The sequence below is a fragment of the Dendrobates tinctorius genome, unplaced genomic scaffold (assembly GCF_039654945.1).
Source record: "Dendrobates tinctorius isolate UK_male_01 unplaced genomic scaffold, ASM3965494v1 ptg000074l, whole genome shotgun sequence".
Lineage (NCBI taxonomy): Eukaryota > Metazoa > Chordata > Amphibia > Anura > Dendrobatidae > Dendrobates > Dendrobates tinctorius.
In genome coordinates, this window is record NW_027361742.1 from 3,209,291 (window position 1) to 3,228,776 (window position 19,486).

At 40.0% G+C, this 19,486-nt stretch overlaps 1 protein-coding gene across 3 annotated transcripts in view; it reads right to left on the reverse strand.

The window, feature by feature from the left end:
* The window catches only part of LOC141096343 (complement factor H-related protein 1-like), a 511,185-nt gene extending 501,952 nt beyond the window's left edge, over nt 1-9,233 (reverse strand). For all 3 annotated transcript variants that reach the window (XM_073582884.1, XM_073582883.1, XM_073582882.1), the window contains exon 1: nt 9,093-9,233. In XM_073582884.1, coding sequence (XP_073438985.1) covers nt 9,093-9,171 — 79 coding nt within the window. In that variant the 5' untranslated portion in view covers nt 9,172-9,233. The remainder of the gene's footprint in view (nt 1-9,092) is intronic.
* Between the last annotated feature and the right edge of the window lie 10,253 nt (nt 9,234-19,486).

Below are 19,486 nucleotides of genomic sequence, written 5' to 3' on the forward strand. Positions count from 1 at the left end.
AAGCTCTCAGACTGTGAGCAAAAATTGGCAGAACTCCTCTTGCAGTCTCCTGCTAATTAAAAACATCTGCGTCAAAATGGAGGCGCGCTGGTCCAATACTGTATTGCAGCATGGGCGCTGTGAGGCACCTGCCCTGCTCGAGTACTGTCTCTGTGCCAGTGGTTAATGCACAGCACCGCTCCTTTACGGATATGAAAAGTTAGGAACCCACTGAGAGGGTCGTCATTATATGGCAGTGGGAGTCATACAGTCTGATCAGAATGATAAACTAAGAATCTCATGTTTAGTTTTATTACATTTTTGAGACATTATATCAATGTATAATATTTGGATATGTTGTACATTTCCTTTTTCTATAGTTCAGCTTATATTAATCAATATAATTGGATGTGTTTAAAAACATGCTCCTAAGCTGAGATAATCTTATAAATGCGCCCCTGCTGTGTACTGTGTAATGGCTGTGTCTTACCGTGCAGGGACATGGTCTGATCATACCACAGCTCCTGGGCAGGGGAGGAACCAAAAGAGGATACAGACAGGACAGCACGGGATCACAGCAGATTTTTTTTTCTTTGAGGTAAAACATTGTTTTCATGAGGTAAAATGTTTTTAACCAATCAGTTGCAATCCCATACTGTAACGTCTGTATACTTTCTTGATTCCTCCCTTGGCCGGGAGCTGTGGTATGATCAGACCATGTTCCTGCATGGTCAGACACAGCCATTACACAGTACACAGCAGGGGCACATGTATAAGATTATCTCAGCACAGGAACATAGGAACATTTTTTTAAACATATTCAAATGTTGAACTTATTATTATTCCAAGATCTACTGAACTTTGTACATGGGATAAACCCTCTAAAGAGTATCTTAAATCAAATGTTTAATGTTGAACTGTGCACTCAATGTAATATGGATGCAGAATTAAATAACTTTTTTGAAATTTATACTCTCTGTTACAAAGATATTAGCAAAGTATTTGGCACCTAATGCATTAATTTTCTTTAAATTCAAGTTGGTGTTATCAAGTACTTCATCTCACCAATCATAAGCAGACAGCAAAACTCAGTGGAAAAACAAACACTCCCCTACATAGCTTAGAGAAGGTTTCTCAGCTTGTGGGATATATGCTAGGAATGAAAGGAATATTGTGGAGGTTACCAGCGCTGCTGAATGAGATTCCAATGCAGTCGAGATGAGTGAAATATGGTGGTTTATTCAAAGCTTTGCAAAGTATTCAATTACTTCTTCATCAGGAATTTAGCACTTGTTCCTGATGAAGAAGTAATTGAATACTTTGAAACGCGTAGAATAAACCACTATATTTCACTCATTTTGTCTGGACTGGATAGTTATTCAGCAGTGTGAGTAATATCCACAATATTCCTTTCATTACAAGCTTGATATGGTCACCTGCTGACCTGTGGATCTGCTGCAGCTGACATTACCCTGATAATTTTTGCTCTAATAATGGATACATGAGATTAGTACAATCTAAGCAGAAATTTGAAATATCCACCGGATAAGACCCTATTTTGCGCTGATTTTTTTTCCCTCAGATTGGTAGTTTGTGTGAGATGTATGACAGACAGCCTGATCTCCTGGTCTAACCTTCTGCATGATGAGAAAGTGCTGAGAGTACAGCACATGGGACTAACAACCTTCAAAGAAGATACTGTCAGTCAGTGTGGAGGATCGTTCAGCACAGCTTTAAACAACTGTGTCACATTACAAACATTTTTAAAAGTTCTCCATCTCTTATAGCACTGTCACCTCTGCTGGACAATCCCTCACCCTACACTGCCTGATGGGAGCTGAGAGCTTAAAAATGTCATAATCACACTAATGTCTGTTGTTCTCGCTAGAAATTGTATTCGCTCTGCAATGAAATTAGAGCAGGGTGTCATTACATCTCAAAAAGGAGAAGCCCAGGACAGGTAAGCAAGACATTTGTGAGACATATAATGAAACGCTGCTCTCATCTCACTTCAGAGCCAATACAAGTTGCAGTGAGCACAACAGACATAAATGTCATCATTACTGACACCTTTGAGCTCTCAGCGCTGGTCAAAAATATGAGAAGGGTCAGTACAGCAGAGGTAACAGTGCTATGAGAGGAGACAAAATATTATACTTAATTATAGTTGCCTTGCCCCTGGCACTGATATTTCAAGAAATGACACTATACGGGTCCAAGTAATTAGAACATGAGACATGCACCAGTTGGAATGTGAAATGTGAAATGTCTCAAAGCCTGACATTAGATCAGAAGGACAACCTACATAACCCCTTCAAAGTGAATAATCATTTTTTTAACATTACAACATTTTGTACCTTATGATCTTTTCATGCATCATTTTAGTGTTTACAACATTTTTCTCTTATGCACAGCTAAACAAAAAAATGTGAGAAGCAAAAATTTCAAAAATAGAAAATATTTAAATAGAAAGGGGAAAAATCCAGCCATAATTTGGATAAAAAAAGTAAAAAAGCTTTATTCCAAATGAGAAAAAAACAAAACTATCCCATTGCTATAAAAATAAGTAATTCTTACGTGTTTCATACTAAATCCTAGTCCTCATTCATGGATCCCATTACTCTGGAATTCAAAGGACTAGACTTTAATCTGAAACAAGTAGCAGTTACACACCTATTTTTGTAGTACTGGTCTGGTCTTGATTTATCTCATTTGGAATAAAGCTTTTATTTCATTTTTTTATCAAATAATGGCTGAATTTCTCTATTTTCTATGTTGTCTTAGACCACGTCAAGCAGGAGTGGCTTTTTATCTTTACTGAGGATTGCTAGAAACTACAATTAGAGTGAGCTGGATCGTACTTTTTGCTATTACAAATACTTAGCCTTCATATAGCATTAAATGGAGAAATCATGTTTTGTGAGTGATTCGATTTACTTGTAATTTTAAATTGTAATTGTAAATTTGTAATTTATTTGTATTTTATTTGTCCTCCCACCTCTCTTCTTGCTCCCTCCGTGACCGATTAGAATCTGGCTTCCGGCCACACCACTCCACTGAAAATGCCCTAACTAAGGTCACCAATGACCTACTAGTCACCAAGGCCAAGCGACACTACTCTGTCCTCCTCCTCCTGAACTTGTCCTCTGCCTTTGACACAGTGGACCATTCCCTATTACTACAGACCCTCTCATCTCTTGGTATCACAGACTTGGCTCTATCTTGGATTGCATCATACCTAACAGACCGGACAGTCAGCGTCTCCCACTCGCACATCACCTCCTTACCGCGCCCCCTATCCGTCTGAGTCCCGCAGGGTTCAGTCCTAGGGCCCCTGCTCTTCTCCATTCACACCTTCAGTCTCTGACAGCTCATAGAATCTCATGGCTTTCAGTATCACCTCTATGCTGATGACACAGATCTACATCTCTGGACCAGATATCACCTCCCTACTACACAGAATCCCTCAATGTCTGTCTGCTATTTCATCCTTCTCCGCTAGATTTCTAAAACTTAATATGGACAAAACAGAATTAATCATCTTTCCTCCATCTCACGTGACCCACCCAATGGACCTATCCATTAAAGTAAACGGCTCCCCACTCTCTCCAGTCCCACAAGCTCGCTGCCTCGGGGTCATCCTTGAAATCTCTAATAGACACAATCCCATTTTGCTACTGATAATTGGCAACATTGTATGCACACATACCTATTAGAGATATAGGCTTTGCTTAAGTTGTCTGGAATCAAGGATCAGTAAAGTGGAAATTAGCATCATAACATTCAACAGATTGCCAATTTCAGAGGGAGCAAAAGAAAACACACATCTGTCTGTTGCAGTCTTAGATTGGCAACCCGAACTCAACAGGCTTATAGGCATAAATGAAGCTTTCAAGTCAGACAAACCCATGGCTCATGGATCTGAATATGTGTGATCGCTGATTCTTCCCCTACTGCACATCTATGTGGAAAAAAGGATGAGACGTGTTGGATTTTAATGTCAAGCTGAAGGTAAAGAGGAATAGGCCACTGAGAGACATGACTTGGCATCAGCATCTCCTGTCAGAACAATGCTGTGGAGAAGATTTAGAATTATATTCACATTAAGCAAGTTAGACAATCCTAAAAAAATTATTTGATGTAACAACTTATTTTAATTATTACAAATTATTATTGTTATTATTTATTATTATTATTATTATTATTATTATTATTATAGCGCCATTTATTTCATGGCGCTTTACATGTGAGGAGGGGTATACATAATACATACAAGTACAGTAATCTTAAACAATACAAGTCACGACTGGTACAGGATGAGAGAGTACCCTGCCCGTGAGGGCTTACAATCTACAAGGGATGGGTGAGGATACAGTAGGCAAGGGTAGAGCTGGTCATGCAGCGGTTTGGTGGATCGGTGGTTACTGCAGGTTGTAGGCTTGTCGGAAGAGATAGGTCTTCAGGTTCTTTTTTGAAGGTTTCTATGGTAGGCGAGAGTCTGATATGTTGTGGTAGAGAGTTCCAGAATAGGGGGGATGCGCTGGAGATATCTTGCATGCGATTGTAGGAAGAGGAGCTAAGAGGGGAGTACAGAAGGAGATCTTGCGAGGATCAGAGATTTCGTGCAGGTAAGTACCGGGAGACGAGGTCACAGATGTATGGAGAACTCAGGATGTGGATGGCTTTGTATGTCATGGTTAGGGTTTTGAACTGGAGTCTTTGGGTAATGGGGAGCCAGTGCAGGGATTGACAGAGGGGAGAGGCCGAGGGACATGCATAAAAAGCCATTTCGCCCAGCGAGCCCATACCGGGCAGCGCCTTTCTGAACCCTGCTCATGAAGGTATATTCACATGTTCAGGTTTTTAAATATATTAGATAGGACTGCTCCGAGAAGGGTATGCCTTGACGCGGCGGAGTGGCTTAGCGTACATTTTTTTGCAGAAAAACGTATCAACAAAATACCCTGGTTTTGTTAACATCTTTTACTAGCACTTGCTACTTATAGTTACATGTATTTTACAGCAGAGTATTTATGCACGTTTGTTATACTGTGTTCTGTTTCTGTGTTTCAGTTCTTGGGTGGTGTGAACAGGGTCTTATTGACCCGTTCAGTTTTTGTGCATGTTTCATGTGTTTTGAATCTATTGATTTCTTGCTTATGCAAGCTTTGTGAGATCCCCGCCTCTCTCTTTTGGGACATGCATAAAAAGCCATTTCGCCCAGCGAGCCCATACCGGGCAGCGCCTTTCTGAACCCTGCTCATGAAGGTATATTCACATGTTCAGGTTTTTAAATATATTAGATAGGACTGCTCCGAGAAGGGTATGCCTTGATGCGGCGGAGTGGCTTAGCGTACATTTTTTTGCAGAAAAATGTATCAACAAAATACCCTGGTTTTGTTAACATCTTTTACTAGCACTTGCTACTTATAGTTACATGTATTTTACAGCAGAGTATTTATGCACGTTTGTTATACTGTGTTCTGTTTCTGTGTCGCAGCTATGATGTTGTAGCCTTCCACAGGTAGGGCTGTAGTCCCAGGGCAAAGATGTTAACTAAATAGTAAAAATGGCTGTAAACGTTGGGGTGCAAATAAATGAGAGAAAGACACAGAGAGGTGCAGTTTCTTTACCTTTTTCTGGTAATAGGTTGCAGTCCGGAGTACCACATACAGGTGATGGAATGAGTCCGGCTCGCCTGGAGGCATTCAGGGGATCCACCTTGCCAGGTGGGGATTTAGGACCTTCCTTTCTGCGCTTTGTGTGTGGGTCGCCACTGTATTTAACTGTGCTGCGACCCTCTATTCATGATGGTTTCACTAACCTGTACGGCTGTCAGCGTGAGCCTATTCCACAGGTACCATTCTCTTCACCGTCGGCCCTGGGCTCCTTATCCGCTGCTGTGCCTTCAGGTGATTAATGTGCACAGGAATTTACAATCCCCTGTACTTTTAGATTCGGCTATCAGGGCGTACAGCTCCTGTCAGCCTAGGACTCTGATGTCCCTTTTCTCTTTATTAGTGCTTTACTCAGGGGTCTGCTATATGCAGTATTTCAGCTTCCCTGGAGTCTCTTAGTCTCTGCTCTTGTCCTTTCCCTCTTCACAGATCAGCTGCCTGTCTTGAACTCCTCTCAGATCAGCTCCCTGTCTTCAACTGACTGGATCTTCCAGCAAGATCTTTTTACCTCATGTTTAACTGTCATTTTTGCTCACAGCTGCTTCGTTTCCATGACAACCCCCTCAGCTGATTTCAAGCTGACGCACCAACCCCCTCTGCTGGCCAGAATTTATAAGGCATCTCCCTTTTCTGACCTGCAGCAGGAAATTGTGATTAAATCTATTACCTGGCATGGGGGTCCCTTTCTGCCTCCAAGCATGACTTTACCCATTAGAGGGAAGTAATGTCACTGTGACAACCGGACTCTGGGGCGTCACACAAACATATACACAATAACTTAAGGGCTGACGAAAAGCTTCCCAAACAGTTAAAATTAGGGGTAGACACTTTGAACAGACCCATCAATTGACCCACAGTTGAAATTTACTAATGGCAAAGCGGCAGTCATCCAAAGAATGAGATATCAGGGTCTGGCTCAACATTAACAGCTTGGAAATGAAGTTTTAATGAGGACCTGGTGGTTAAGGAAGCCGTGGAATCCTTCTTATTTGGGAGACCTGATATCTTGGAACACCTCCAACCTCCATTTTTTTTTTATTACAGCTGCACTCAGATGGCGCAAACATCAGTTTCATGCAGTACTATTGGTAGAATAATGTAACAAAAGTAACAAAGGTAGTTGACTGAAAGTGAGTGCAGGCCTTCCTGTCTGGGAGCCCTACTTACACAGGCAACCCACCAGGTGGACATCCAACTTGTAGTCTCCACATTTCAAAAAATAATTGTCAGACTCTTGTACCATGGATCTAACAGTGGCATGGTGCACCAGTGTAGGCTGGATGTGCTGGGTGCCCTGATATCTCATGCAACAGCTCGATTTGTTTTTCGAAGCTAGTCTAAGGTGGAACAAATATCAGCTTGGTAGAGCACTAATGTTAGAAAAATGTAAGGATAGTAACACTGTTAGTTGACTAAAGGTAAGTGCAGACCTGCCGGTCTGGGAGCCATACTGCAACAGGCTCCACAGATGAAGGACACCCAACTTGGAGTACAAATATTTCCCAAAATTAGGGGGAGGCAACAGGAAACGTGGCATCAATTCACCTAAAGTACAAATGTAATAATAGCACAGCAGAAGTCAGCCATGTAACATGAATGAGGTATCAGGGTCTGGGCCAGCATTTAGAGCTTTGAATTGAAGTTTCAGTTAAGATGTGATGGCTAAGGGAGCGGTGTAAGCCTTCTTATCTGGTAGCTCTGATACCTCATGCAACACCAAAAATATGTGAAACGATTCACAGAAATTACTTATACCACTTACACTACTGCAGTTAATGTTTTGGCCATTGATGCCATCACGTTCCCGGGGTTGGATATCTACAACTGGGATGTCTTGGTTAAAATCATTTCTAAGATTGTGTACAAGTGTGTTTCGATACTCCAGCATGCACCCATCCTTTTCCAGGGAGGATCAGCAGGATAAATTTACTTTCATACCGGGGATCTAACAGAGTGGCAATCCAGTAGGCAGCACTATTTCTTATTCTAAGAATACCGGCATTGTGCTAATGATAGTGCAGCTTGTCTTGGGCGCTCCCATGAGGTCCAAGTCCATGCTGTGTTGGTATCGGGGTAACACTCAAGGTTGATTCCTCCGTACCCTCCTGCTAACCAGGGACAACAGTTCCTGACTGTTGCACGTCCATCACCTCGTCCTCATCAATTTGTTCTTCGGCTCCTGCATCTTCACAAACAGTTTGTTTGGTACCATGAGCCCCTCCCTGATCAGTGTAATCCACCCTCCCTGGGTACACATCTGTGCTACAACAGTCCCGAAATTTGAGATATTTTTATCCCTTCCGCATCCTCCTCTGCTACTAACGCTTCCTCTGGGACGATCACCTCCTCACGCAGACTATTCAAAGTGTGCTCCAGCATTTAGATGACCAGAATAGGGTTGCAGATAACAGCATCATTAGCGCTAACTATCTTAATAGCCATTTCAAAACTGTGCAGAGGTCCATCACCTGAGCCCGCTCCGCAAGTCTGATTTGCACCATGTCCAGACTGTGTTGGCACAGGCTACGCGAAAGGACACACTACACCAGAGCTTGTTGCTGCTGCCACGGTTGCTGCAACATGTGCAGAGCAAATTCCACCATGTCGACACATGGATAATCAAATGGTTAACCAGTAGGCCTAATGACAATCATTGGACATGAGAACACAGCAACCGTGCTTTCTGCAGCAATGCATCCAGGATGGGATAGTGGCTGAGTAATTTCTGTACCACCAGGATGAGGTTGTGAGCTGTGCAATTCACGATTGTGAGGTTTCCACAGCATTGGGCCGCCACCAGGTGTGCACCATTATCACACACAGCCTTCCATGTTCCTCCTCATTATCACCCAATCTGTGTTGAGAAAACGAGATGAGGCTGGGCTGTGTAGCATCATCCGGGAAAGTTTCTTGCTCCATCTCAACTTGCTCTGCTACAAAGCCTCCTTTTTAATTGTGAGTAGCGAGCGCTTCAGTAGAAGCAGGATGGTGACGCTAATTATGTCATCATCGCCGCTCACCATATTGGTTGAGTCCTCAGTGTCTCTGAGAAAGGCCCAGATGTCAGACATCCATGCCCACTCATCAACTCTTATGTCCGGAGGCTGACCGGAATGCCGACGGGCATTGTGTAGCTGGTATTCAACTATGGCCCTCTGCAGCTCACAAAAATTAAACCTAAAATCATTTCACAGTCAAACACAGACTGTTTTTCGGGAAACCAATGTAGTGAGACATTTATTCATGCAAGTTCCTGAGCCAAAGTCAGATGTGAATTTAAAAGTGATTTGGGCTCAAAGCATTTTCTCAAAAAATGGTGCATGTGAAAGTACGTTTATATTTCTTTGTATTCTATTTTTCTAAATATATAATCAACAGAAATGTGTGACTAAGGACTTATGCAAAAACGCAGAAAAAAATTAAATGATGTCTTACCATTCCCATTCCTTGACTTTGGAGCTGCATGACAGGTAACTGCAGTCAGAAACAGAATAAAGAGTCTTAGTACAGACATCCTGAGAAACTCAAAGAAGAGCTGTTATGTCCTCAGCGCCCTGCTTTTCTCTGCAGGTCTAAACACACTAAAATAGAGTATTTACCACTAAATAAATTGTCCTTGATTCTTACTGGAAACACTGGATCCCATCCAATAATTGCTGTTTAAAGAGGAGAAAAGTAAATAAGCTACTCGGCATTTCTGTTGAAATCATTTGAGTAATGCTTAAGCAAAGGTCATCTTTCATATGCACAATATAAGGGTAGATTTACACAAGCAAAGTTGAAAAGGAGTCGAAAAACAGCAAAAAACAGCGGCATGACAGACCCACCCATCCAGCCATCCTAGATAGATGAGTGGATGGGGGTTTGTCATGCCACTTATCAGTTCTCAGTGTTTGAGGGAAAGGTGCTCTCTTCCTTGGACCATGATGTCACTGAGATTAGCTTTACCACCTATTGAGGAAACATCATGGTGATATTTCCGTAAGATGCTGGAAGGACCTCACATTGGAAATAATGATTGTCTTTTTACCAAGTTGAGTATCTCCAGAAAATGCTCAAGGAACAAATACATAACATTAACCCCTTAGTGGCCAAGCCAATTTTGACTTTAATAACCAGGACAATTTTTTTTTTATATCTGACCAGTGTCGGTTTACGTGGCAATAATTCTGGAACACTTCAAAGTATCCCAGTGATTCTAACAATGGTTATTTTTGTGACATATTATGCTTCATAAAAGTGGTAAAATTTGTTTGATATGACTTTTATTTATTTGTGAAAAAAACGAAGTTCGGCAAAAAAATTGAAAATATCGCAATTTTAAAAATTTTAATTGTTATGTCCTTAAACCAGAGAGTTATACTGGACTAAATGGTTAATAATTGACATGTACCACATGTCTACTTTATAACAGCACATTTTTTTTTCTTTTGTTTGTTAGAAAGTTAGAAGAGTTAAAAATTCACCAGCGATTTTTATTTTTTCCAACAAAATTTACAACACCATTTTCTTAGGGAACACATCACATTTGAAGTGACTTTGTGGAGCCTATATAACAGAAAATACCCAAAAGTGATACCTTTCAAAAATGCACCCCTAAAAGTCCCTAAAACCACATTTAATGACTGTGTACCACCCTTCAGGTGGTACACAGCAATTAATGCAAAGAGGAATGACAAAAAAAATGTACCTCTAAAATCTTGCTTTAGCCTCAAATATCTCACTTTTGAAAGAAATTACACCAAAAAGTGGTCCTCGCTGTTTTTTACCCACTTTATTTTGAGCATGATGATACCCCACATGTAATCAAAAAGGTCTGTTTGGACAATCAGCAGGGATTGGAGTGGAAAGAGCAATATTTGAATTTTGAAACACATATTTAGCTGAAAATCATGGTTGGCACTATATGACACATTTTCAGGGCCCCTAAGGTGCCTAAACAGGAAAATCACCAACAGCTGGCCCCATTTTCATTTTGAAAACTGCACCACTCAAAGATTTTATCCAGGAGTTTAGTGAGCATTTTGAACCCACAGGTATGACACAGAATTTAATTCATTAGGTTCTCATATTGCAAAAGTTCACTTTCTTTCACAAAAATCTTGCTTTAGCCCAAATTTTCTCACTTTCGAAAGATGTAATACCAAAAAGTGGACGCCACAATTTGTTACCCACTTTCTTTAGAATGCGATGATACCCCACATGTAGTCAAAACATTCTGTTTGGACAAACAGCAGGGCATGGAATCGAAGGGGCAGTATTTGATTTTTGGAACACATTTGTATGTATTTAGAATAGATTGACATCTTTGCAAAGTCAGGGTAGTTCACCCGAAACAGAAAGCTCACATAAATCTATATTTTTAAAAATTTGCTCTCTAATATATTTATTATATTTATCTAGGGAGGTAGTATGTAGTTTGATACCAGTAGTGTTTATGCAGTTGATGCAGCACAAGTTTGAAAGTTTACAATTTGCTATTTTTTCAATCTCTTTTACTAACCCATTTCTGACATTAGACATAATAATCCATCCATGTGTCCTGGGCTTATTTGACCAGGGTCGGATTATTATGTCTGTGCAATTGCCCACGCACAAGAGGGGTTTGCAGGTGATCGCTGCCAGGTGTCAGCTGATTCTGACAGCTGACACCCGGCACTAAGTGCCAGGATCGGTGACAGACTGCTCACAGCACTTTAACCCCTGAAATTCTGCAATAAAACAAGATTGCAGTATTCCCAGAGCCGGAAGAGGGCTGACAGCCCCTCTTCCTTTGGATCGGTGACCCAATCTTGTGACACAGGGTCCTGATCGCTGCCACAGTGACCCGATGTCCTCATGACGACATCCAGGTCACTAGACCTAGAAAACTTGCTCATCATGCCCAGTGCATGATGAGCAAGTTTGTCACTGCAGAGCTGACAGTTTGTACAGCATGGTGAGGCTGCTGCATCTCCATGCTGCAGAAGTGACCAGCCTGCAAAAAATTATTGTCCCATAATGGGACAAAGTGAAAAAGTTAGAAAAAAGTTAAAAAATTTTTAAAATAATTGTAACAATATAGAAAAAAATAGAAAATAATAAGAAAAAATAAAAAAGATATTGTATCTTATCTATCTATTGTATTCTATCTAACTAAATATTCAAATGAAAAAGAAAATATAAACAATAAAAGTACACATATTTGGTATCGCTGCATTCACAAAGACCCGACCTATAAAACTGTCCCACTAGTTATCCCTTTTAATGAACATCATAAAGAAACAAGGCAAAAACCAATGCTTTGCCATCATACTGCCAAAATAAAAAATGGAATAAAACATGATAAAAAAGACAGATATAAATAATCTTGGTACCACTGAAAATATCATCTTGTCCAGCAAAAAACAAGCCACCATACAGCTATATCAGCGAAAAAATAAAAAATTTATTGCTCTCAGAAAAAAGCGATGCAGAAATAATTATTTTTTCTATAAAATAGTTTTTATTGTATAAAAGCGCCAAAACATAAAAAAACTATATAAATGAGGTATCACTGTAATTGCACTGACCTGAAGAATAAAACTGCCTTATCAATTTTACCCTACACGATAAACCCCCAAACGAAATGCCTAAATTGCTGGGGGTTTTTTCATTCTGCCTCCTAAAAATCAAAATAGAAAGCGATGAAAAAATGTCATGTGACCAAAAATAGTACCAATAGAAAAGTCAACTCGTCCCGCAAAAAACAAGACCTCACCTGACACTGTGGGCAAAAATATTGAAAAATTATAGCTCTCTAAAATGTGGTCATACAAAAACTATTTTATTGCAATAAAAAGCGTCTTTTAGTGTGTGACAGTTACCAAACATAAAAACCTAATATAAATCTGGTATCCTGGTATCGCTGTAATCGCACCGACTTGAAGAATGAAGTCGCCTAATCACTTATACAGCAAGAGGAACAGTGTAAAAAATAAATAAACCAATTCCTCACATGCTGTTGATTTTTTCATTCTGCCTCCCAAAGATCACAGTAAGGCTCGGCTCATATTTATCCTGTGTTCTGTGTTGAGCGCTTACGCTGGGGTTTCCATGTAAATCTCTGAAATACGTAAGTCAGACGGAATCCCAGGCAGAAGATTCCCTATAATGAGGCAGATGGAGGCACTGTGAATGCCGTCTGACCTGCCTGTGATACAGAGGTAAGAATAGAATATCCGGCACTCAAATTAGATGGCTGCTCAAAAGTTTTTTATTCAAATGACATAATCCAAAATGTAACGTTTCGGTCTTTGTAAAAAAGTAAATAAATATATTCACATGAATTTTAAAATAAATCAAAACAGAATATATTTCATGACAAAAAAAATCACATTTCAAATAATAAGAAACTCACTGATGTATGTAATTCTATATTAGGACTAATGGATAACAAGTCACAAATTAATATATTCAATATATCTTATACACCTAAGTGTAGACAAAAATTCTACTAGTCTCAAAAGTGCAAAGAAATATATAAAAAATCAAGAAAGGGGAAAAAAAGAAAAAAGATCCATATCTATCATATTACACTGAGCCTGGAAAAAAAATTTTTTTGCTTACCAGAATATGTTAATTGAAGAAACTTCATAAGATAAATGTGGGAAAAATTCTGTAAGTAAGAAACCACCGATATAAATACTGGTGAGCAGTGTTACAAAAGATATCTCTAGGGACCATGCAAAGGATCATACCCCGATAGATCATAGGAGAAAGTCTCACAGGAGCGCTCAGGAAAGTGGTTTGCCGCCAGTGGAAAATGTGCCCTAAGGAATAAGTGAGCGGGTCGCTCTATTATAGTGTCATAACCGGAAGTCGGGGCCGATAATTGTATACACAATGTCAGTGAAATGTGAATGAAAAAATACAAGATGCCGCGGACCGGAAGTGCGTCCAAAGGTGCTCAGTGATGCGCTCACATGGAACGCAAATAGGAAGAAAAGATGGTGCAGGATGGATCGTAATGGAGCGCAAACAGAATACTGCGAACCGGAAGTGCGTCATTCAAGCTGCTCAGGAATGGAGGTGCTCAGTGATGCGCTGACTTGGAACGCAAACAGGAAGAAGATGGTGCAGGATGGACCGTGATGAAACGCAGACAGGAAGAAGATGGCGCTGAATGTGGTCCAGAGTGAAAAATGAGGCTCATTACTGGAATCTAAATGTGTAGATAAATCTCATGAAAAAAGGAATCATGGCGAGACCTACAAGATATTAAGGAGATGATATTAAAATAAATGAAATTCAAAAGTTATATTTATCTTTATATTGCAGAAAATTCCTTTACATATATACATATATATATGTGTATATCCCCAATAAAAGGACTAATAGGGTACAGAAAGATATCAGATTTAAATTCTCAAAATAATATACAATAATATATATTTGTATAAGTTGTCAAAGTATGTATAAAGATTTTTACACAACCCATAATAAATATACAGTACCCAATATAACATATGAATGTGCATACACATAAACCAAGTAGATGTATATGCACATATATTCACATGATTCAAATTAAGCCAACAATGTCATAATCACTATTAAGTCCCTTGGGTTCTAAACTTTGTAAGTAATGGATCCAATAAGCTTCTCTTAATTGTAATTTCCCAATCAGGTCGCCGCCTCTTCTATTAACACTGACTTGTTCCAGCACCAAAAAACGTAACTGGGCAATTGTATGACCTGCCATATGAAAATGATATGGAATTGGAAGATGATCTTTTTTACAACGTGTATCCGATTTGTGGTGTGATATGCGATCTTTGATTGCCTGTGTAGTTTCACCAACATATATCTTACCGCAAGGGCATTTGATGGCATAAACAACTGATTTTGAATCACAGCTAAAGAAACCCTGTATAGGGATATCAACACCTGTGAATGGATGTGAAATCTGAGAGCCCTTGAGAACATTCGCACATTGAGCGCACTGCAAACATGGAAATGTACCTTTACGTTGTGTGGAGAGGAAAGTCTGTTTAGAAATCATGCGGAATGATCCAATATCCGCCCTGATTATTTTATTTTTTAAATTACTAGGTCTTCTAAAACAAGGGAGGAAGGGATTTTGGAATGCTGGAATATTCGGAAAACTGTCTTGCAATATATACCAGTGTTTGCGAATCAAATTATGTAACTTGTACATAAAGGGATGGAATGTATGAATGAAAGGAATTCTATCTGATGCAGAGGATCTAGTGGTACTATTAGTCCTATTTTGGCATTTCTGGAGTAATCGTCTAGGATAACCTCTTTGAATAAATTTATCTTCCATCTCATGAATTCTTTCCAAACAAGTTTCTGAGTTACTAACTATTCTACGAACCCTTTCAAATTGGGAAAGTGGAACAGATTGTTTGACCGCTTTAGGATGACAACTCTGATATAAAAGTAAGTTATTCCGATCGGTATCCTTAACGTAAAGATCAAATGTTAAACTACCCACCTCATCTTGTAATATCTTAGTATCTAAAAAATTGATTTCTGATAAACTTAATTTCAGGATAAAGGTTAGTTCTGACCAAATTTCATTAATTTGTTTAAAAAATTTTTCTAGACTCTCAATCGTGCCTCTCCACAAGCAAAAAACATCATCAATATATCGACACCATAAAAGGCAATGAGACTGATACAATTCATTAGAATAGATATAATCCAATTCAAAAAAGGACATAAAGCAGTTTGCGTATGGGGGGGGCCACATTGGACCCCATCGCTGTACCTTGTCTTTGAAGATAGAAAGTGTCTTCAAAAATGAAAAAATTCTTAGAGAGAACAATTTCCAATAATTCCATAAGAAAAATAATAACAGAAGTATCAATGGAAGAACCCTCTAATAATCTCCGAATAGCTGCCATGCCCTTTGAATGCTGAATGGATGTGTATAAATTATTTACGTCGATGGTTACTAATATAGTTCCAGTTGGTAATTTACCAAAACCTTTAATAAGATGTAGAAACGATCCTGTGTCTAAAAGAAAAGATGGGGTATTTTTGATCAAAGGTGTTAAAAATTTCTCTAATAAAATTGAAAGAGGAGATAGAATAGAATCTGTGGATGCTACGATTGGTCGACCTGGGGGCTTGTCCAGTCGTTTATGGATTTTGAATAACAAATAAAATACCGGAATTAATGGATCTTTCTTAATTAGAAAATCCCGTGTTTTATTATCTATGATCTGTAAATGTAAAGCCCTCTCTAGGACGACTGTAATTTGTTCTTGGATCAATGAAGTAGGATTAGAAGAAAGGGGTTGATAAACCTCCCTATTTGCTAATTGGGATAATTGGCAGCAAACCACTTTCCTGAGCGCTCCTGTGAGACTTTCTCCTATGATCTATCAGGGTAAGATCCTTTGCATATGTCATGGTCCCTAGAGATATCTTTTGTAACATTGCTCACCAGTATTTATATCGGTGGTTTCTTACTTACAGAATTTTTCCCACATTTATCTTATGAAGTTTCTTCAATTAACATATTCTGGTAAGCAAAAAAAGTTTTTTCTCCAGGCTCAGTGTAATATAATAGATATGGATCTTTTTTCTTTTTTTCCCCTTTCTTTATTTTTTATATTTTTTTTGCACTTTTGAGACTAGTAGAATTTTTGTCTATACTTAGGTGTATAAGATATATTGAATATATTAATTTGTGACTTGTTATCCATTAGTCCTAATATAGAATTACATACATCAGTGAGTTTCTTATTATTTGAAATGTGATTTTTTTTTGTCATGAAATATATTCCGTTTTGATTTATTTTAAAATTCATGTGAATATATTTTATTTACATTCTGATGAAGGTCGACAAAGACCGAAACGTTACATTTTAGATTATGTCATTTGAATAAAAAACTTTTGAGCAGCCATCTAATTTGAGTGCCGGATATTCTATTCTTATTATATATAAGGGAGTGGTAACCCTTCATCCTGGCACCACCTATTTGAAAAGGAGTGACGTGTCAACTTTAACCTACAAAATGTGATACAGAGGTGTCCGTATTTTTTTTTTTTTAAATCTTTTTATTGAAAGATTTCACAGGATAAAGTTACAAACATGTAACATCACAGTGTAAGGTCAGAATGATTCAAAGTCATCTTTCACAATAACATGTAAGTAACATTACACTCTCAATCACAGAATAAAGAAAAGCTAACAAACATAGCATATTAGGACAATTTCCATTATGAAGCATTACACACTCAATTAAATTAACGGGTTCTTTGTCTAAATTCAGAGCACGTACCAATTCAGGTCATAATAAAAGTACACTCCTTTAGTCTATAAATATCATCACAGTCCATATGTTGAAAGGACATACATCAGGGTTTGTATCGTGAGATAGATGACGTCATGGCATTAGGGGATAGGTTTGTTAAGGGTGAATCACACCCTTTCTCAAATATTTTATGGAATTTCTGGGGACATCCTCTATTTCTACATAATACTTTCTCATATGGTATTATATCATTCACTATTTTTTTCCACTGGCTAATAGTGGGAGGCTTCCCCCCCACCCACCTTAAGGCTTTTGCTTTCCTAGCAATAAAAAGAACTTCCCATCAAAATATTCAATAAAAGTGCAGCTGCAGATCTGCATTCACATTACCCAAGATACATATCTCTGGACCGCATTCAATTGGTATCCCAGTTATTTGTTCTAATGTGGTTATCACTAGAGATGAGCGACTTTGCCTTTTTTCGGGTCGAGTCGGGTTTCATGAAACCCGACTTTCTCAAAAGTCGGGTGGAACGAAATCGGCCGATTATCGTGAAAAGTTGTAGGCCGACTGAAACACGAATCCCAATGCAAGTCAATGGGGAACCAAGGTCGGCAGGGAGTGGAGGACAGGAAGCACACCTACAGTGCCCATTTTAATGCCAAAAACATCAATTCTTATTACTTAAGCTTGTCAACCTTAATTTACTTTATAATTATAGTTAGGCATTGAAAACTGGGGGTTATTTGGCTAAAGTCGTGGGGGGGGTAGGGCTGGCTTCAGATTTTCGTGGGCCCAGGGCCAAAGAGTGTCAATGGGCTCCATGAACACATGCCATAATTCATGATGCTCCGATACGGCAGAGAAATAGTGGTATAATACAATGAAAAATACTTCACTTCTTACATCTCATGAGTGATATCCATTTTAAATTCTCCAATAGCTCCAAAAACGGACAGTATATTACTCCATACAATATTATGGCCACCGCATAGTGCGCTATACAGAGTAATGAGGCCCATATATTTCTCCATACAGAATCATTGGTCCCATATAATGTTTGAAACAGTATATGATGAGCTCCACATAATGCTACAGTATATGTTGGTACCCATGGATGAAGCTCCACTGTGTTATAGGCCCAAATAATGCTCCATATATAATGGGCCCCATTTCTAATGTTCCAGTGCATAATGGGCCCTGTAAATGCTGCTCCAGTGTCTGATGTCCACCTTTGGAATGCTCCAGTGTATGGTGAGCCTCATATATCATTCTCCAGAGTATTGTGCTCCCCAAAAATAGCTGTCCCAACATTGAAAACAAGTAAGTCTCCTCGCTAGGGAATCCCTATACTAGTCTGGACTCCTCGTCGTCCCCATCTTCCATCTCACTCAACTTGGACTGATTAGGCAGAGGGCATACAGACGTGATGTCATCTCACTCTCTGACCAGAATGTCACTGTCAGGAAACGCGGAAGACGTCACGGCGGTGCAGCAGGGAGAGGTAAGTATTTCAACTTTGCAAGTGCTGTGATCCTGAGCAAGCAGGGGGAGCCCACTCGTTGGCGATGGCACTGGCACAGGGCCCCTCATAGTACGCCGGTGTGTCTGATGGTGGGTGTGCACCCCCACCGTCAGAGACACTTGATTCTACTATGAGGGACCTTGTGCCAGTGCCGATGCCAAAGAGTGTGCCCACCCACTTGTCCAGGGCAACGGCACTCGCATGGGTGTGTGCGCCAGGTGGTGACCCCGGCCCTGGGGGGAGGCAGCCCAGTTAGGGAGGTGGAAAAATTGGCATATGTTGATGTTGGACATTCAGCAGCTGCAAATGGAGTAATTGGAGAAGTCCGCGGAAGAGGAGGACAAAAGCAAGCCATTTTTCTGGCAACATACGTGTCAGCAGGGGAGGGTGGGACAAAATCCTTTGAAACCCATGCATGGTTCATTTTAATGAAGGTTAGATCATCAACATTTTGGGTCGACAGACGGGTCCTTTTTTCTGTCAGGATTACTGTTGAGTGATACCTTCCGATATCGGGAAATATCGGATCTGATTGGATCGGACCGATACCCCAAAAATATCGGGTATGCCGATTCCGATACCGGAAACCCATGCAAGTCAATGGGACACAAATATCGGAATTTAAAATAAACCCTTTCTATCCTTGCACATCCAGTTCGGGAGGGGGGAAGAGTGTGGGTGGAGACTGTGCGTGTGTGTATGTGCGGGCGGAGTCTGTACGGGCCTGCCGGGGGTCTGTGGGGGTCTGTGCGAGCTGCCGGGGGTCTGTGCGGGCCTGCCAGAGGTCTGTGCGGGCCTGCCAGGGGTCTGTGCAGGCCTGCCGGGGGTCTGTGCGGGCTGCCAGGGATCTGTGTGGGCCTGCCGGGGGTTGTGTGTGTGTGCAGGCATCATCCGATGGGACTACAAGTCACATCGAGCTATGCCTGCTACAATGACAGTGATTGACACATTAGCCAATGATGGGACAGTAGTAGTCCCATCATCCGGCTAATGTGTTGAATGTAAAAAAAAAAACATACATACTACATACATACTACATACATACTACATACA